Source organism: Sebastes umbrosus, chromosome 15 (assembly GCF_015220745.1).
Source record: "Sebastes umbrosus isolate fSebUmb1 chromosome 15, fSebUmb1.pri, whole genome shotgun sequence".
Taxonomy (NCBI): domain Eukaryota; kingdom Metazoa; phylum Chordata; class Actinopteri; order Perciformes; family Sebastidae; genus Sebastes; species Sebastes umbrosus.
The window spans coordinates 14,530,136-14,550,780 of record NC_051283.1 but is presented as its reverse complement, the minus strand read 5'-3'; the positions used below and the strand labels follow the sequence as shown (position 1 = coordinate 14,550,780).

At 40.1% G+C, this 20,645-nt stretch overlaps 2 protein-coding genes across 5 annotated transcripts in view; one reads left to right on the top strand and one right to left on the bottom strand.

The window, feature by feature from the left end:
- rftn1a (raftlin, lipid raft linker 1a) overlaps positions 1-3,843 on the top strand; it is a 30,215-nt gene extending 26,372 nt beyond the window's left edge. For both annotated transcript variants that reach the window (XM_037793655.1, XM_037793654.1), the window contains exons 9-10: positions 1,003-1,078; positions 1,384-3,843. In XM_037793655.1, the coding sequence (XP_037649583.1) occupies positions 1,003-1,078; positions 1,384-1,809 (502 nt within the window). In that variant the 3' untranslated portion in view covers positions 1,810-3,843. The remainder of the gene's footprint in view (positions 1-1,002; positions 1,079-1,383) is intronic.
- Positions 3,844-4,606: 763 nt separating this feature from the next.
- Positions 4,607-18,701, bottom strand: oxnad1 (oxidoreductase NAD-binding domain containing 1). Of its 3 annotated transcripts, none has more exons than XM_037795458.1 (8): positions 18,521-18,701; positions 17,939-18,071; positions 14,791-14,860; positions 14,558-14,661; positions 10,928-11,069; positions 7,343-7,588; positions 7,069-7,177; positions 4,607-6,843 (listed from the first exon to the last, which is right to left on the bottom strand). In XM_037795458.1, exons 2-8 carry the CDS (start codon positions 18,043-18,045, stop codon positions 6,686-6,688), a joined length of 936 nt encoding a protein of 311 aa, XP_037651386.1. In that variant the 5' UTR covers positions 18,046-18,071; positions 18,521-18,701; the 3' UTR covers positions 4,607-6,685. The 3 variants fall into 3 exon arrangements, with proteins under 3 accessions (XP_037651386.1, XP_037651385.1, XP_037651387.1); XM_037795457.1 differs by having other exon boundaries at positions 17,939-18,049; positions 18,521-18,696; XM_037795459.1 differs by lacking the exon at positions 18,521-18,701 and adding an exon at positions 18,203-18,420 and having other exon boundaries at positions 17,939-18,049.
- Between the last annotated feature and the right edge of the window lie 1,944 nt (positions 18,702-20,645).

The window sequence follows — 20,645 nt, the reverse complement described above, 5'->3', positions numbered from 1 at the left end:
CAGTGCTATAGATTTAAATCCGCGATCCCACTCCATAATAACAAAAAGAAACCAGTACTCACCCTCATTAGAAGTTTATCCTACAGGTCTTGTGCTCCGCAAATCCATTAACAACACTGTTTAAGAACCTTTTTTATTGGAATGTCCTGGCTGTGTGCGACACAGCGCGATGTGGCACGCTGCTTTGAGCTGAACTTTTATCAGAGGCCCAGCTGTTTCTATTTATTTCTATCGCTCACTTTTAAATCACCTCAATGGACCAGGAGGGGCTGATTGGTGAAGTTGAAATGAGGAGTTATCTATACGATACCTCTTGATGTAAAGTGAATGCCCTGTGTTTGTTGGACCCGTCGTCCTCCCTTCCCGCCTGCCCTGTGTGTCTCTTTCGCTCTTTAAACTACGTCACCACAGTCACTCCCGGTGTATTTTCCCTGAGCGTTAACTGTTGCCGCGGATGGGTTTACATTGTAGTTAATGGAAAGGTCTCATATCGGTGCTGAAGGGTGCCTTGTGCGGCGGTATTGAACGCCAACGGTCATGATAAAGCATCGGTATTTCACGCCCTGGGAATGAGAATGGGCTGCAGCTACACCCCAAGATACCACTGTTACAACCATAAACTCACCTGCTTTTTCTTTATATTCCATAATTTTGAATAACATCATCTAAGGACTAATTACTGCTTTGTTGATTTTAGAGTCATTATACTCTTTTGTCTGTCTCATTCTTTTTTGGGATAAGGACTGACAGCGTAGTTTAGATAAACAGGACAGATGGTTCAAGATCTGACAAATCATGATCATATGCTCATCTCAACATGAAACCGCTTTTGAAAACTGCCGGAGCTGCGAACAAAAACACAGTCGCTGATGTGCTGTTGTCTTGTAACCTGTCACTTTACGAACCGCAGCGAACTGAAACTGGATTTCAATACATGTAGTGACATGCGAGCTCCTCAGATAATAACAGTAGTAAAAAGTGCTGCTCTTTTTCTTTCTGCAGCGACGGGAGTTTGTCGACCAAGCAAATCCTCTTCCTTCAGAGACCCGTTTTGCAGCGCAAGAGAAAAGACTTCAAGGTTTGCTCCCCTTCGTCTTCCATCTTCGCAGAGAATCTGTCACTCGTGTCTGTTGTGCCTTTAGGATGCGTGCCTTTATGTCACAGGAAGGTGCCACTAAAAAGTTGTGTTGCTAAATATGGGATGTACAGCAAATATAAAAAACGCTCAGGAAAAAGTCTAATAATAGGAGACCTTAAACTGTACAGGAAAGATGCATCAATAAAAGAGGCTTTGTTGTGGTTTGGCAGGTGTCTGGAGAGATGGAAAGAAAAAGACTCGACACAAAGCGCAAAACTGTCTCAAACACATCTGTTTGGTTTCAGATGCCGAACCTCAGGGGTCGGAGCAAGGCGAAGAAAAAATCTGGTGGAGAAACGCAAGAGGAGATGGAGAACAGGTCCCCTCTGATGGAGACGGAAATGGACAGGTTGAGAAGAAACACAATAGAGGAGGAAGACGAAGAGGCGGCAGAGGGTAGGAGGAGGAGAGACAGCGGAAGGAGCGAAGGAGCGAGCCCTCAGGAAGGTGGAGAGGAGAGGGAGGAGGATGCGCGGCATCAAAGGGCGTTCCTGTCGGGGAGCAGGGCTTCTGTCGAGGAACAGGAAGAGGAAACCGACATTGACAACATGTCGGAGCAGGAGAAGTCGGTGAGATGGACAGATGTGTGTCGGGGAGATGATGGAAGGGTCAAGGAGGAGGTGAAGACAGAGGAGCGGATCAAACAGCAGCTGTTTTCCGGCGTCTGTTGACACATTGGGCACAAAGGAGGCGATGGCGAGAGGAGGCCTGTTTAGTTTATCAAAAAAATACCGTTTTGTTCATCTGGATTTTTTTGTTCCAACCCAGATATAGTTAAACTGTTACTAGTCATCACGTACTGATGTACTGCTCTGTTTCGGGCATTAAAACTGTTGCGAGTCTTTGAGGTTGTAGCTCCCATATATGGAGAAAGTGTTGTGCAGTTCTCTGCTTTGGGTCAGTGTTGCTATTTAGTGTAAATGAAATGAAACTGTACAAGAGAACAACCTAGAGAACGTCTCCAGTCCGAGCATTAAGTGGTATTTTTTTCTTGCCCATTGTTGTATTTTACTACTTTTCTTCTCTGTTAAAAAGGGATTTCACTGTATTTTTATATGTAAAGTATATAATTTAAGATAGAGACAAGTGGGGGGAAAAGTTGACACAAAGTATGTAGTACACTGCTTAGAGCCGGACCGATACATCTGCAATGTTTTGGCCAATTTTTTAGGTAATTTAGAAATTTTGTCTTCATTACATACCGTAGTTTCTTGGTCACAACTTAGACAAACATATTTGATAAAGATCCCTTAAATTTGGTTGTTAGAAAAATGAATATCAGCCAATTGGATCAGATTTTAGATAATTCTCTGTAGGTATCGGCCAGGCTCTACAGTATGTCGCATTGAGGTTTTTAATGTTACGTTTTTTTGGGCCTAAACATTAAAGGGTCGTGTAAATTACAAAAACAAAAGTATTGTCACTTAGCTCTAGTTGAATCTAGATAGTTTTGTTTTTCTTTGCACAGGTTTTGAGATGTCTGAGCTTTCTTCACTTTGGTACAATGGAGGTGAAAGGAATTTAGTTTGTGGTGCTACTTATCTATTACATACATAATAAAAAAGAAACCGAAACAGCTCTTTCCAGAAGCTATGTCCCAGATACTCTAGATCAGTGTTTCCCAAACTTTTTTTCCTGGGGACCCACTTTTTAAAAATGACAAACCACTGCGACCCAATTCACAATATAAACCATTTCTATAAATCATGAGAAGAGCAAATTTGTGCATATATTAACGTTCCTGACCTTTTTTTTACAGCCATTTCTGCATCGCCTTATATTATCTTGAATAGGTAAACCAGTCATGTCAAAGAGCTTGATAAATCACAACTTTGTTTTATGCATGAGTTATTGAAATCATATACATACGTTAACTACTTTTTATTACACGTCAATCACGGTGTTCTACGGTCATTTCTCTATAGCAGACCGTTGCTATGTATAACAGATCGTTGCTATGGACGCAGTTCTGATGTCGGACTCTGGCGGACCATTTTCGTGTCAAATTATTGATTTCTTAAGTAAGTAGCCGTGTAATAAGCGGGATAATATGCAGCTAGTGAATCATTGTAGTGAAATAAACCCCTTCAGGGCAATGCAAGACCCCTCCGCTTGGACGGGTGGATCCCGACACGAGTGCCACAGCGCCCTGTCGGGGTTTGCATGTACATTACCTGTACATTATCCCTTACATAAATGAGACCAAATAAATGCATTTAGGCGGAGTTTACAGGATCTCGTTTTTTTTCCTCTCGTCAGTAAAACAAACAAATGTACACTAGCCTTTCAAATTAGATTCAATGTTATAAGTAGGCTACAATTATCAGAAGAAGATGAACATTCAGGCTCCCTCTTGTGGGTCAAAGATGTATTGCAGGTATAACTGTTAAATAAAAGACGATCAAAGAAATTCTGCAAATGTATTTGGTGACCCTTATAAAATCTCCTGCGACCCACCTGTGGGTCCCGACCCAGTCTTTGGGAACGACTGCTCTAGATAATCAACAGGACGCACGGTCGACAGTTTTCTTTGGGACTATTTCTTCAGTAGAAAATAGTTCCTATGAAAACTGATTACAGTGAGGTCTGTTGATTTTACAGGTCTGCAAATTTCATGGTAATTAGGTGATAATTAGCAAGTAACCTATTTAACATTTTTGCCAAATTACCCCAATATGTACATCAAAATGGATTGAAAATTACTTTATTGTAAACGTTATTTAATAATTATATTCCGCTATTTCCCAGTAGCTGGTAATTTATTAAATACATTTCCCGGAAAAGAATACAAAGTTAATTGATATGATTTATTTCCATGTCTGCTGATAAATAGATAATAATTAACAAATGACTTATTTTAAATTTCTTTGAAAAACGCAAGACTCATTACATTAGCCTCAAGAGTGAGATTTGTGCATGATCTGAAGTGTCTTCTATTAGTTTTCCACCTCCGATGAAGAGCAGTGCACAGCCACTTTTCAAGCCTAAGGGCCCTATTTAAACGATTATATGTTATTTTAGCTTTAATTATTAAATAATGTATATAAATAATTAACTTTCGATACATTTTGAGGTAAATATTGGGGTAGTTTGGCAGTAATTCCAAAGAAATTTCAAATAGGTTACTTGCTAATTATCACCTAATAACCATGACATTGGCAGACCTGTAAAATGAAGTGTTGCCAACTATTTTTAAATTAAATTTTTTTAATGCTGTGAGCATCACAAACCATTCACCTCCATTGTAATGAGACAGATATCTCAAACCAAAAAATGTCTGCTTGGTTAGATACTACAAGAGGCAAGGGAAAAGCTTTTTGTAATGTGGGAGAACTGACCTTTAAAAGGTTTCTTCTTTGAAAAATGTGTAAATTAGAAACTATTTATTACTTATTTCCTGGACCACCTGTGTCGTGTCTAAGTGGTGTGACATGTGAGTCTTTATATAAAAAGTAGAGGTCAATAAAGTGTTTAAAAAAACAGATTGACTCCATTTCTTTTATTTCCTTTAAATCTCACGTTAACAGCATAAACCGTTTTCCTCATATGAGGAAAGAAACGCAAAAACAACTCGAAAATGAGTCTCAACAGCGTGACACCCGCTGAGAGACGACAACAAGGAGCTCGCAACCGTCTCCGAGGGATGTTCAGCGATCCAAGCCAATCAGAGACCACCTGGAGGTTCCATTACAGAGCGCCATGGGATACTCACTCCACCCCGGGACGGGGACCGTTTATGGGCATGTGGATGTGTGTGATTGAGTCAAAGTGTATGTGAGATAGGCGGGCACCGTGTATGCATGTACTGTAACAGTGTGTGATTGAGGCAGGGACACTGGCCAATATGTGGGAGATTGTTGGGTTTTGACTCTAAAAATACACTCGGTGTGAAGTTTGCATGTTGAGTGAAATGTGAAAAACAATCGCTCCAATGTAACTCAGCCAAACAACTCTAAAATCTGACGTTCTGCAAATAAATAGCTCTGAGTTATATATACACAAAGTATAACACTTCTAAGAACACATTATCAAATGAGCAGAGGTATTTTGATGGAAGGAAATGAGTTAGTCAAACACTTATGTACAGTGTAAAGTATAGTAGTAGTATAGTACAGATTGCTACTGATCCTCCATATCCTGGGGACTTAAAAGCAATAGTTTGACATTTTAGGAATTGCACTTGCACTCGCTTTCTTGCCGAGTTAGATGAGAAGATCAATACCACTATCACATCTGTCCACTAAATATGAAGCTAAAGCCAGCAGCTGGTTAGCTTAGCATAAAAACTGGAAAGAGGGGTAAACAGCTAGTTGGCTCTGTAAAAAAAAGTTGACAAATTCTGCGTAAAGCTCACTATTTCACATGTTATATCGTGTATGTTTCATCCGTGCAAAAACAACAAGCTGCAGTTTTACGGGGGGTTTTGTGCCGGACTATTTCTTGTACGGGTGCAGTGACTTCCTTGGAAAAAGTTGGACACATAACTCCCCATACAACCACAAAGTGCTGTTTTTACACTTCGGTTTTTGTAAAACAAATGAGACACTTGAGCTTTACTCATCTAACTCTTGGCAAAAAATTTTTTTCCAAAAATGTAAAATTACTGCTTCAAGGCATGCTCGCACAAGTAAATTAATTAAAAACATTTAGGTGAAAATTGGGTCTAAGACTGAGGGTGCTTTCACACCTAACCTCTTTGGTTCGGTTAAAACAAACTCAGGTCCGTTTTCTCGGTTAGTACGGTTCGTTTGGGCTGGTGTGAAGGTTGTCAATCAGACCCTGGGTCTCAGTCCGCTTCCAAGTGGACTCTGGTGCGGTGTGTTTGTGGTGTGAAAGCAAATGAACCAACCACAGGATTTTATGATAGCGGATATGTGATTTTAGTCATTTTGGAGCATTAAAGTGCTGCAGAAACTTCTGTCAGTCACTGGAATTAGATTTCCCCACAAGGGTCCTGATGATGCAGGATGACAATCGCCAAAACTGTCCAATCAACAAGTTACCTGTCACTCTGTATAACGTCATGTTTACTCCTCTGGTTTGTTTGTAAAAAGTCAGTGTGAACAAGAACCGTACCAGAACTAAAATGTAATAATGTATCATTTTTTCCCGTCTTGGTCCGAACCAAATGAACCCAACTGCAGGTGTGAAAGCACCCTAAAACATCACCTTTTAATTTGTTCAAGAAGAACCTCAGTCATGCAAATATAGGCTGGAAATGAGATCAGATGTGTAAGAGCTGTAACATCATACACAGTTGCAGATGTGTTGCAATATTCAGCTGAAAAATGTTGTTAAAATTGAGATTTTACAGTCTGCTCAGTCCTCCTTTTTAAATTATAAGAAATAAAATCTTGTCTATTGTGAGTCAGCTGCTAGCTTGATGGTCCCAGTGGTCTATCGCAGATCAGGCACAGGTTGCAGTAGTAGTGATCGGAGGGTGAAGGTCTTCATATTAACATCCGTATCACTGGAATATTTCAGTTGCTTTCTTTGAACACAATCCAGGAGGACGACCCTGTAGGTGTCTGGGAATCGTAAGAAGGTCTACCACCACTTCTCGAAGAGGATTCTCTCTTTCGGGACGCCGAAGTCCATGAGGTTTTTTGAAAGTGCCTCGATCATGGGCGGGGGCCCACACAGGAAACACAAAGTCCTTTGTGGGTCCACATGAGCCCGCAACTCCTCCTCTGTGATTCTCCCGCCTGTGAGGACACAAGGGAAGTCAATCAATTAATCCGGACTCAGTGCGTGGCATCTATTCCCTCTTTGTCTCCCATGTGAAGCTTTTGATAGAACCTGTTCTACATGACGACAGAGATAAATCAACAAAGACAGACTGTGGTAGAATGTGACAGTCACTAAATCATCCCTGCTAAACAAAGAACAGTGTATGCGCGTAGGTGTGTGCGTGCATGAGCGTTACTTACGGTTGATAAATGGCTGGAGGTGCGAGTCGACATCTGTGCTCTGTTGCGTGACGTGGAGGTCACAGGAGAGCTTGTCAGGGAACTCCCGACACGCCTCAATGATGGAGCTCTGGGAACGCAGAAGGTAGGTAGTTAAGGTCCTTACATACTGCGACACACCTGCCCATATATTCCAGACACACACATGGACACTGTTGTGTGTACAGCTAGCAGAGAGTGTCCTAAACCTCCTCACAAATATATTCCAACAGTCAAAAACAACACAAGGACACACCTTAAAGAGCAGCTCCTGGGTGTTCTTGGCGCTGTAGCAGAGGTGGGCAGTGCCTATATTGTAATCCCGCCCACCAGAGGCGTGGTTGAGGCGCAGCAGATCGGCGGTGTGCAACAGGATCGAGTACAAGGGGTTGATCCCCACGCCGCCGGCCACTAGCAGCAAATCCACGGAGGGGTCAGAGGGCAGCGGGTCGAAGAAGAAGTCTCCGCCGACTCGCATGGTCACCTGGGAGCCCACTGTACACTGATGGGGAGGAGGGAAGAGAGCGATAAGGAGATAGCAACATGAGCTGGGGAATTTAGACACTTGGGTTTTCGTTTTAAAACGCATAACTTTTGCTATGTTTATGCCTAGCGTTCACACTACTGCGGCGTTTTCTAGGCCCCTAAAACGGAGACGTTTGAAAACGCTGCTGACCCTGATTTAGTTTTAAAACTCCGGGGTGGGGTTTTAGTCTGGAGACCTTTGAAATTGATGACACAGACACCCAGGTTCGCTTTTTTATTGGGTCTCATCAGTCATGACGTGTTCTTCCCTGATTTGTCACGCCCCATCACATGAACCTTTTCCGGAAGAAAACAAACGACATCAGCCCTCGACATCAGCCCAAAAATGTTACAATTAACTTTCACGAGCTGAAAACACACTGTGAAAGCGTTAAAGTTCTAAGACGGAAACACGGACAACTCCCAGACCGGACAACGCCGTGGTAGCGACCTGTCAATCACAAGGTAGCCACGCCCTAAAGCATACCCTGCTTTATGGTCTATTTGACTCTAAATGGGACCATAATTTACTAAATGAACATCATGCTGTATTGAAGAAGACTTGAAACTAGCGATTGAGACCATAAACTCATGTTTATAATGTTTACTGAGGTAATAAAGCAAGTGAGATGTAGGGTCATTTTCTCATAGACTTCTATACAATCAGACTTATTTTTGCAACCAGAGGAGTCGCCCCCTGCTGGCTATTAGAAGGAATGCAGGTTTAAGACACTTCTGCATTGGCTTCACTTTTCAGACCCGGAGGTTGCCCGCTGCTCCCAACATTTCCCTTTGCTCAGCAGCAGAGATACATGTACACCTTTTGAAATAAATTCCATGCAAATACAGCATCGCACTGAAGACGAGCCTCAGGAAACACTTTTAGATCAGCATGCATACACACAGCAAACCTAAGCTATGGAATGGGTGAAAGCAACTTCACAAGTTGCGCAGAGGAGGTCTTTTGAAGTCAAAAAGAGCCGTAAATACGCCTTCATCTGCTTTTGTACACATACGAGCACCCCCCCACACACTCACAGATAATAATGCTTGCATTCTTAATCTGCTGTTGTGGTCCCTACACTGTTCCTACTAACGGAGAGGAGTCGGAGCGCAATATCAAACAAATGGATCATCAAACGATCCCAGAGCAGAGAGCTGTAAGTCTCACAATGCTCAAACACATCACAGCGCTTTCTGATACTTATTTACACACGCCGTGGTAGCTCAAAGCTATTTATTAGGGCCCATCATCAAACACAGGAGCCGCAAACAAACAGGCAGAGTACAGAAATGGAAGGGAAAGGTAAGCAGGGAGGAAGCATTGTTCATATTTACACAACTACTCGCACTACTACTGGATTAAAAAAGCTACCTTTTGGAGCATATCCTTGTGGACAAAATACAATGTTATGCACCTAGAACGTTTTTATATCTGTATTACCTTTATTTATGTTTTCACACAACCTTTATTTACCCTGTCGGCTTGCTCTACACACAAATAACGCCAACTTCTCCAGTTTAGTTCTACTTCAGAACTACGACGCAGGCAATTTTCAAATTTGCCGACTCACTTTAACTAACCCTTGACAGTAATTAGACATTATTGAAAAACATCAGGGGTCATATGGCTAACAACACCTAAAAGAAAATGATGTGGTTTAATGAACTAAATGATCAAAATGGGAGTGTATCACAAGTTTTTAATTTGATTTTTTTAGTACAGGTAAGTGCCCACTGCTTCTGCAGGTCCGAAGAAAAAATAAAGAAATCTTAAAATATCATCCGACTTGCCCTTTTTCGTTTTCACGCTTCATCTTTTAGAATAACCGGTGGTGTGATTATGTGGCAGTCTCAATAACACCTTAACCGTTTCTCGACACCCTGATCGCTCCAGTCGTTCTCTTCCTGCATCTCTTTTCTTGCTCCCTCACCTTCACACTTCTTCACCGTCTCTCTCATGCATACACTAGCGATGTAATCTTCTAAACCATTAGACGGCCACGTGGGTGACCAAAGCTACTTTTCTAGAATATTCCAACTAGGGCTGCACAGTTAAACCTTCTGTAGGCAGAAAGTTTTTGGCATTATTGGGCAAAAATTCCATAATAACCTTTCAGCATATTGTAATTCAAGTGTTCTGAGAGAAAACTAGCTTTCTGCACTTCCTCTTGGCTCCAGGCTTTAAAACATCTTGTCCGTGACGGGAGACTTTGGCCAATCACAGGTCATTTGAGAGAGAGAGAGCGTTCCTATTGGGCATTCCTATTGGCTGTGCTTCGGCTGGTGGGTGGTGCTTGGTATTTTCTTAACTGATCTCAACATGACTTTCTCATTTTACAGCTAAACAGTACACTACAAGATGTATCTGAAAACATTTGAGGTGAGAAATAGGCATTACAGTTACTGTTTTATAAAAATAACTTTTTTTTTTAATCACATTTGCTCCAGTCATACCCAATGCAGCTTTAATGGAATATTAATCACAATCACGATTTTGACTTCCCACCATTAAATGAACATGATCGACTGCAATTTGCAAATTAATTCATTTTGGCGTATCAGCACTGTGTTATCAATACATAGTTGACGGACGCTACAAACTGAAAGTGAATGCATCTGCTCCATACAGAGTCTGTTCAGAGTAGCAGGTGTCACATTTCACACACAAGGGATGAGAGACAGTTGTCAGACAAGATGATGGCGAAGGATTTGGTGTCGAAGCGAAAAGCAAAAGCGCCTGTTTGGCAATATTCCAGATTTAAACCCAGTGCTTATAAGGGAGGCATAATGTTAATGAGGTAATCGCTGTGAGGAGGACGGAGCGGTCACAGCCGGTGAGCGCGGCGCAGCTGCGCCGGCTGGAAACCTGCAGCCCCGTAGCGAAAGCCGGACCCGAGAGGCCAGACACACAGCCACCCGACGGTAGAGAGCAAAGTAAGCGCTCTAAAGATATTGAACGCCGTCTTTTCTTGTAAAAATGTCCGGTGTAATTGGTAACACAAGTGTTGTCATAAGTCTATTAACTGGTGGGAGAACCTAATTTTAAGTCTTATTTTGATGCAAAGATTTGTACATTAGCAGGAATGTAGCACAACATGGAAGTGAAAGCAGTGCTTTGTTCATTTAAATGTGAAAGTGCAATAAAAAATATTTTGTTCCTAAAACAAATGAATAATCGTGATAAATAATCGGGTTTTCAATTTTGATCAAAATAATCGTAATAATCATTTTGGCCATAATCATGCAGCCCTAATAATGACCACTCACTGTAATTTGGGGAGTTTTCAATCTCATACATCTCTGCCCCACTCACCATTGTGTGGATCCAGTGTGCTGGGGGGTGTTTGGCGTATTTGACGCCCAGTTCAACGACGCCCTCTTTCTGCAGCAAACCCGGGCTGGAGCAAATGGAGAAACCTCCCACCTTCTCCACACCGGGGATGAAGAAATCCACCCTGCACACACCGTGGACAAAACACAATTAATCAGTCAACTAATTTATTATATAAGTTGATGTTTGAACAGGATTAGCCATATCTAGACTACAAACAGGAAGTTATAATGTTTACATCACTGCACTATTAGGAGTTGTAAGAAATATGTATTCCCAGTGGTTGAAAATCTGCTCCTGTTCTTCACTCTAGCATGACAACACTAAGTCTAACCATGGGTGTGTTGTTTTAAAGAGGACCTATTATGCTTTTGTGCTTTTCCCTTTTCCTTTAGTGCGTTATATAGATTTTTGTGCATGTAAAAGGTCTGCAAAGTTATAAAAAGTCCACGCCAAAAAGAGTTACTCTTCCCCACAGAAACACTGCTCTGAACTGCCTGAAACGCCTTGATTGAATTCCTGCCTTTTCTTCTGTAACGTGGTGATGTCACCAAGTAACCCGTTTGCATAATACCTGCCTAGCGCCTAGTTTGGCACGCCCTCAATCAAAGCTAGTTCTTGCTCAAAAGTTGCTCTAGTAGAAACCCAAAATACAAGTATGCACCTGAAAATAAGCATAGAAGGTCCTCTTTAACATTGTTATTATTATTTTATTATTATCATTATATGTATTAGTTGTACTGCATTGCATTACATGCACAACAATCGACACATGACACACAATACACAACAATGATTTAATTTAAACCATTGTTCTTTGTGTTTTCCCACAAAAATCATGTTACTGTGATTGGTAATATAACTAACTTTTCAGATGTCTAAACAGTTAATTCCAGAGTAAAAAAAGTGCTGAACTGAGGGTCAAAGTATGAATGAAGTCAGAGTGATGACCTCTGACCTCAGTGAAGGGGACAACCTGTTCCAGAAACCAAACCAAACAAAACCACACTAGATGGAAAATTGCCTGCTAGTTGGTTCATACAAAGTGTAGCGTCCCAGTCTGACACCCAGCGCGGTCGCATCTGTCCATCGACCAGCAGAGCAGAGCAGAGCGGAGCACCACCAGAGGAAAACAGCAATGCTTAACAGTTGGGCTAACGTTCCAACAACACAATGACCCACTGTTACACTAGAGAGAGACACTGACTCCACAACCCTCGGAGGCATCATAAATATGGATCTGCTATGAAGACGCACACATATGTTCCACCCACCTCCTCCTCCTCCTTCTCCCTTTTTCTCCTCCTCCTCTCCCACCTGGAGATGAACAACTAAACAGTCTTCTTCCTCAGAAACACTGAAACTCAAGGATTTCCATCTATTTACATTCATTATCAGTCGCTGCAGGGCAACTGGCTCCCGGTTTTATGTCTCACCACCGCCCACCTACAGTATGGGCTCATGTACATACTGCATGTGCACGGTACTAATTAACATTGGCAACACTGACTGACAAACAGAAAAAAATCTCTGCCTTCATCAAAGAAGTACTTATCTTGCTATTAGGATTATAAGAGTCACTGAAAGTTATCTTGAAAGCTAAAACATTTTCCCCAATAATGTTACGCACCTCTCAAAAACAAGCCACTGTGTCTCAAAACACCTTTAAAGGCAAAGCTGCAAGCGTACATGCAACCCAGTGCATACAGCAGTTACCTTCATAAATTTGAGCAAACCATTTGGTTCATCTTTATTTGAGATAAAGCTCTAAATAATTCATAAGGTAAGCTTTGATCGTTCCTTTAGCTGATTTGATATATTCATTCCCAATTCTTCCTATCAACAATAATCATAAGCTGGCGCACATGTTGACTCTTCTGTTTACTGTAAAAGATTTGTGAGAAAAGAAAACCACCAGGCCAAAGGAAGGACAAATCAAACACAACGTCACCACCTTGTGGTTACAATGAGCATTACAGGCAGTGATGCTGTTTCACAAAGTATGCCTATAGGCAGTAACCTATTGACATATTTTGGCAGGATCTGCTTATTTCTATTCTGTTTCATGAATAAAAGTGTTACTATGGTAACTTCTGCTTTGAGCCTAACTGGTCAGAGACTAGATTAAAGAGGCTAATGTCGGCAGAATGGGAAGAACAGGGTGGTTCTTCCAAAGCTAGTTTTATTCATTTGTCCCAACAAGAGAGGTCACAAATAAATTTAAAAAACACACTCGTAAGCCAGAGTTAATTTCTCACTTTTCTTAATCCCATTAGCCATAGCAACCTGGGCACATAATATCAGAAAAGAGCAGAGAACATGTGGCGTTGGCTGTCATTAATGCTTAGCATCACATGTGATAATATTGGCAGATCAAACATTCATCTTTTTCTATCAGGTTTCTTTTGGATTGATAGATCCTCTGTACAGCAGCTGTCGATTCAACAGCTGAACACCTCAACGTGTGACGCGACGACATGTTTCTAAACAACAATGAAGAGGTTAGCGAAGATGCTGCAATAGCATCAGTTATATCAGAACTGGAGAGTATTTCTTCATTGAAATAAGAGCAAAGAACGGCACTGAAGGCTTTTCTCGATGGAAAAGATGTTTTTCGCTTTTCTCCCGACTGGCTTTGGCAAGAGTTTGATTGACAGATGGTTCGTTCATTAATCACCTCACACCTCTCACATTTTTTTAAAGTGCCTACCCTTTTCCAAACAGTTTGCAATGACGGCTTCTCAGATGGTTCTGTGTAACAAACCATCTGGCGGGTCAGGTTAATCTCAACAATGTGGTTGAGCTAAAACGTCTCAGATATACGAACAAACAAATGTCCTCTTATTTTTGTTTGTCTCCACGATTTGTTCTTAATTTGTTAGTACCCATTGATTTCTGGGATTCACCAATGTCTTCTTATGTTTGCTCTTCTCTTAAAAAATGCATGAATATCATTTAATGAAATTTAGATTATTATATGTTTTATAGTAATTATAATGATTGGATTATTAAATGTGTGGGCTAAAGAAATACTATTGGTCCACCGATCCCAATTAAGACACTCATGGATGATAAATGTGTGCGTTCAGCTTCTGAATGGCTTACATATTGCTCCTTGAAACTTTCGGATTTTCCTGTAACGTCAGCACCGATACTCTGCAAAATCACATGTTCACCTTGTTTAAGTGTATTCAACAGTACCTCAATCAATAGTAAGTATATATATATATATATATAAGTATATTTATCTGTCCATCTGCTGAAGTTCTTCTTGTTCTTTTGGGTGGCATCCCTCCAATTCTTGGGCATGTGCCAGAGTATTTCCACATTGCACAAGCAACAGCTGCCCTTATATAGTGTTTAAAGGGGTGTTACATATGCTAATAATAAACAATCGACCCTGGGTAAGAGCACACCTGGGTAAGAGCAGATTTGGGTGGTTAAGAACATTTGGTGCATCTGGAGTTGACTTCTCTTATTTTTTTTTTTCTGTTTAACAGAAAATTAAGAATAATTTAAGGGAATGTTGCTGCATGAGGCCCAATGTTCCTTAACTTGATAAAAAGAACTGTTTGATGAGCTGGTGAAAAGTTAACACGAGTGTCTACTCACCACTGTCCTGCTTTGAAACTGAAGTCTGGATGGACTGCTATTCTCAAACATTTCACCGTCTCTGACACGTTTATGATGCCACATACTTGAGCTGGATACAGAGCCTGTGTTAGGAAACCAGTCACACACACACACATACACACACACACACAGCAAATTATACTGTTAAAAAGTTGCACAGGAAATGGATACAGTCAACATTCATGTATTCTTACTAAAAAATATCAACTTACATTTTGTCTGGAGTTGCTCGCTGTTCTCTCTAGATGGTCCATTTGCCTTTTGGAAGACATATTTCTTCTTCTGAAAAAAAAAAAAAATTTTGTCTCTTGCCTTGTAAGTCAAACATTTTCTAATGTAATAAGTGAAGAGCTACACAGCAGTCACGTGACAAGAACATTAAAAAACTGCAAGTAAACTTTGCCCTCATTACCAGCAAGCATTGACAACTTAAAAGGGCCAGTTCACCTAAATCACAACTCACACCTAGTTGTGTTTAGCCATGCAGATTGTTTGGGTTTTGAGTGCTTATGTTTTGAGATGTTGGCCACTGACTCTTCTGCTGTTTCCCCAATATAACAGAGACACATAGCCTTTTGTTTGTGGTGCTCAGATTGTATAGGGTGGCTACAAACATTTCAGGAGGTGATACACATATGAACACAAAATCCAAACTATCTGTGTGGCTATTATAGTGCGAAGGGTAAGTGGCACACGTTTAAACCTGGACAGTAAACTAACAAGCATTTCCCTGGATAATAAATTAATAGATTCCCTGGATTATAGTTCCCTTGTTTTCAGTCTCCACAGTGCCTCAGGAGTGAGCAGCCAGGACAGCAGACTATAATAAACAGAGCCGGTGTTAGACCGAACTCTGTGACCGCAGAGAGCCAGCAACACATGATGTCACCATTTCTGACCGCTGTCATCAGAAAACGTGACTCCACTGTACCTATCTTTTACTTTTCTTTTAGAGTTTTGTGAATATATTTTAAAATTAAAAAATATTAAAATTAGGGCTGTCAAAGTTAAAGCAATAATAATGCGTTAACGCAAATTTGTTTTAACGCCACTAATTTTTTTAACGCATTAACGCAGCTTGCGATTTTTAAGTTGTAATACTGTTATGGCCATTTTCAAGGGGGTCCCTTGACCTCTGACCTCAAGATATGTGAATGAAAATGGGTTCTAAAATGGGTACCCACGAGTCTCCCCTTCACAGACATGCCCACTTTATGATAATCACATGCAGTTTTGGGCAAGTCATAGTCAAGTCAGCACACTGACACACTGACAGCTGTTGTTGCCTGTTGGGCTGCAGTTTGCCATGTTATGATTTGAGCATATTTTTTATGCTAAATGCAGTACCTGTGAGGGTTTCTGGACAATATTGTTTTGTGTTGTTAATTGATTTGCAATAATAAATATATACATTCATTTGCATAACAGCAGGCATATTTGCCCACTCCCATGTTGATTAGAGTATTAAATACTTGACAGTAGACATCTCCCTTTAAGATACATTTTGAACAAATGTGTTATTAATCTGCATTTAACTATTTGAATCTGATTGACAGCCCTCATTAAAATACATTTATGTTTTTAAACAATTTAGTTATGTGTGTTTTCTGTCAAGATTCAAGATTCACTTGATTGTCATTTCACTGAGTATTTACATACACAGAAGGAAACAAAATATTGTTTCTCCCAGCTCCCGTCAGTGCATTAAAAAGGATAGAATAAATAAGTATTAAAATGAACATACCTAAAAATAACAATAAAAAATAAAACAAGTAAACGTTTCAGACACAATTTCTCACAATTTGCAGTCGTGTTTAGCAGCAGAGACAAGTGCATTTATGTCCATAGTAAAGTGCTGTTTGCATTACTGTTCCAAGAATTGTCTTTGACCTTTGACTAGCTTTACATGTGACTAGCTTTACATGTGACTAGCTTTACATGTAACAGCTTTACATGTGAAAGCTTTAAATGTGACTAGTTTTATATGTTACAGCTTTACATGTAACAGCTTTACATGTGAAAGCTTTAAATGTGACTAGCTTTACATGTTACAGCTTTACATGTAACAGCTTTACATGTTACAGCTTTAAATGTGACTAGCTTTACATGTTACAGCTTTACATGTGACTAGCTTTACATGTTACAGCTTTACATGTAACAGCTTTACATGTGAAAGCTTTAAATGTGACTAGCTTTACATGTTACAGCTTTACATGTAAAGCTGTTACATGTAACAGCTTTACATGTAACAGCTTTAAATGTGACTAGTTTTATATGTTACAGCTTTACATGTAACAGCTTTACATGTGAAAGCTTTAAATGTGACTAGCTTTACATGTTACAGCTTTACATGTAACAGCTTTACATGTGAAAGCTTTAAATGTGACTAGCTTTACATGTAACAGCTTTACGTGTAAAGCTAGTCACATTTAAAGCTTTCACATGTAAAGCTGTTACATGTAAAGCTGTAACATGTAAAGCTGTTACATGTAACAGCTTTACATGTAAAGCTGTCACATGTAAAGCTGTAACATGTAAAGCTGTTACATGTAACAGCTTTACATGTAAAGCTGTCACATGTAAAGCTGTTACATGTAAAGCTGTTACATGTAACAGCTTTACATGTAAAGCTGTTACATGTAAAGCTGTAACATGTAAAGCTGTTACATGTGACAGCTTTACATGTAAAGCTGTCACATGTAAAGCTGTTACATGTAAAGCTGTTACATGTAAAGCTGTCACATGTAAAGCTGTTACATGTAAATCTGTAACATGTAAAGCTGTCACATGTAAAGCTGTTACATGTAAAGCTGTTACATGTAAAGCTGTCACATGTAAAGCTGTTACATGTAAAGCTGTTACATGTAAAGCTGTTACATGTAAAGCTGTTACATGTAAAGCTGTTACATGTAAAGCTGTCACATGTAAAGCTGTTACATGTAAAGCTGTCACATGTAAAGCTGTTACATGTAAAGCTGTCACATGTAAAGCTGTTACATGTAAAGCTGTTACATGTAAAGCTGTCACATGTAAAGCTGTCACATGTAAAGCTGTCACATGTAAAGCTTTCACATGTAAAGCTGTCACATGTAAAGCTGTTACATGTAACAGCTTTACATGTTACAGCTTTACATGTGACAGCTTTACATGTAAAGCTGTCACATGTAAAGCTGTCACATGTAAAGCTTTTACATGTAAAGCTGTTACATGTGACTAGCTGTAACATGTAACAGCTTTACATGTGACTAGCTTTGACATTTTTTCATGTCACATATATGCCATCAGAAAAGGTGAGTTCATATGTAGCAGTCACAGATTACGTATGGTGTAACACCAGGTACCTTCCAGGTATAAACTCACCTTGTGAGGGAGCTGTGGCCCAGCAGTCGGCAGCAGAGAAGCCCGGCGGTGGGACCCGGCAGGCTGAGGCTTCGGGCAGTGGAAGACAAGAACCGGGGGACGCTCATGGTGCTGATATCAGAGAGAAGAAGAGCTGAGAAACATCTGGAGTTAACGTCATTAGTGCTGAGCATCACATAATGTTAACAGCAGGTCATTATAGGTTCCTTATCGTGCAGCTTGTCACTAAAGGATCACTAAGATCAGGTTACTGCACTCACTCAACCGACAGACGAACTCCACCGACCCTGATCATTAATAAATGATTGATTGATTTGAGCAGCTGTCAATTCAAACAATGTCCCTCAACAATGTGAAGGGTGGGAGGGCACCCCACACACCAGACTAAAGGAATAATCTAGTAACTTAACATGCCATGTCAGGTGAAACGACACCTAGCTAGTTAACTTACATCACACTCCTCTGTCATGCTGACAGCTAGCTCACGAGCTGCTAGTCAGTCAACGCCGGTTGCTATGTGACAGAGACATATATAAGACTATAATGTTAGTAAACAGCGAGCTGCAGGGCTCTTTTTCTTACCGAGATAAGACGACGGTGTATTTTTTATCAAGTGGTATTCATATTTTCTTCTCCGGTATCTTTAGAGAGACGTTAACCTTGGTGATGTTATGATTACATGACAACTACTGATGGCTTCTTCTTCTTCTGCGCTGCTAAAGCTCGCTGTAGTTAGCGAGCGTCTTCTTCTTCTTCTACTACATGCGGCGCTTTGCATTCCATTTATTACAGTAGCGCTATCTGCTGGACGGGTGGCGCTTTGAAGCATGGAACAGACTCCACTCACTTACCAATTCATACCTATATACATACAAACATACATGCATACATACAGAGTCTGAAATTAAGTTTTTTCCTCACCTGCCACTGTGGCAGGTCACTGAACATTTCTACCAGCCACTCAATTTATTTGTCTGCCACTCCTGAAATGTATGTAGAACGCTTTAGACTTGTAAACGCTGAGTCAGTGGTACCAGACACTAGAAATATGGGATATATTGAGCACCTTCAGCCACAGACTCATCCCTCCTCGGCACAACACAAAGCGCCTGGGTCAGTCCTTCATGCTGGTAGCCATCAGGCTCCACAACCAAGGCTGACCCCCATATGACAACTATTAGGACTTTTAAGAAATTTAAACATGCACTATCTGGGGCACTTTACACTCACTTTACACTATACATCCTATATACCACTTTATTGCTGACTGCACATATGTACATATTACATTTATTTATTTATTTATTTATTGTACATACTACATTTATTTATTGACGGACTGTACACACTATGTTCACCCATTCACTCTGTATCTTTTATATCTCTATTATTGTTTTTATAATTTTTGTATACCTTTACCTCTTCTGTGATTCACTCTGTTTGCTGATGTTGCTGCTTTGACACCTGAATTTCCCTCCGGGGATTAATAAAGGTCCATCTTATCTTATCTTATTATGTAACCTTAATCTAATCCCTGACTATTTTAACTCAGGAATTGCCTTTTAAAAATAATATTTCTTAATATAAGGAAGTCCTATCTGCCATGGTGGTAGATAGATAGTGTGGTGGCAGTTTCTGTTAAAACAAGACACAAACCAACGTAACAACTTGTCTTTCAGTGAATTTAATAAAAAGGCATACATCAATAACTAAAGCATCTGCAGATGGACTCACGAGCACAGCCACCTGCTGTGGACTGTGGCAAGTGAGCCCCGAATACAAAGAGTAGTCAGTATTTATTCATTTAAAGCATAACACAAAGATAAGTGCAAAGAAGAAAAGAAGAGAAGGATAGAAAGTGTATTAATGCGTCAGCACACAGCAGACAACAGAGCATCACAAGACATAACAAGTATTTCAGCAATCTGTTGTTTGCAGTTACAGAGAACTAAAATGTCAGGTCACTGTCCTATGGTGACGAAGTTGAACATGTGAGGCCCTGAGATTGTCTAAAGGTACAGTGTTAAACTGCAGATATGAAAATTGCCATTACAATAGATAGATAGATAGATAGATAGATAGATAGATAGATAGATAGATAGTAACTTTATTGATCCCGAGGAAAATTCAAGTTCCCAGCATCACAGTTCCATAGTGCAAAACATGTTAGTAAAAAGGCAATAAAAAAGTTAGTAGTGCAAAGTACAAAGTACAAAAAAATATACCTAATATAAAAATACAAGGAGATGAAGAAAACTGTTAAAACTGAATATATTGCAGGGTAACAGCTGTGATACAGGACTACTAAAAAGTGAATATAGTGCAGAAGAGACTGTTAAAAATGAGTATAGTGCAGGGTAACTCCAGTAGCTTAGTCTATGAAAGTGCACTGTGTGCATTATTATCTGTCCTGCAGACCGTCCTCCTTTGTCCCCCCCAGAGAGAGGTGTTGTATAGTTTGATGGCTCAGGGGACAAAGGATTTCCTGAGTCTGTCTGTGGAGCACTTCATACCTGTATGTAAGTGTATTCCTTAAAACCCATTCGCAATATTAATCCCATCCATCAGATGATTAAAAAAAATTACACCTTTGTATTATTATTGACTACCAAAAATAGATGACTAAATTACTTTAAGTACAGTTTTGAGGTAGGCTACATTAGGCTACTTTATCTAAGTATTTCCAAATTATGCTGTTTTTGATATA

What these genes read in the sequence shown, in the direction of transcription:
- oxnad1 (XM_037795458.1), bottom strand. Translation starts at nt 18,045, where the DNA reads ATGAGCGTCCCCCGGTTCTTGTCTTCCACTGCCCGAAGCCTCAGCCTG. An exon ending in GGCCACAGCTCCCTCACAAG is followed by an intron (nt 14,861 to 17,938) that starts GTGAGTTTATAC and finishes TTTTTTTTTCAG; the next exon opens with AAGAAGAAATATGTCTTCCA. An exon ending in AGTTTCAAAGCAGGACAGTG is followed by an intron (nt 11,070 to 14,557) that starts GTGAGTAGACAC and finishes CGGTGTGTGCAG; the next exon opens with GGTGGATTTCTTCATCCCCG.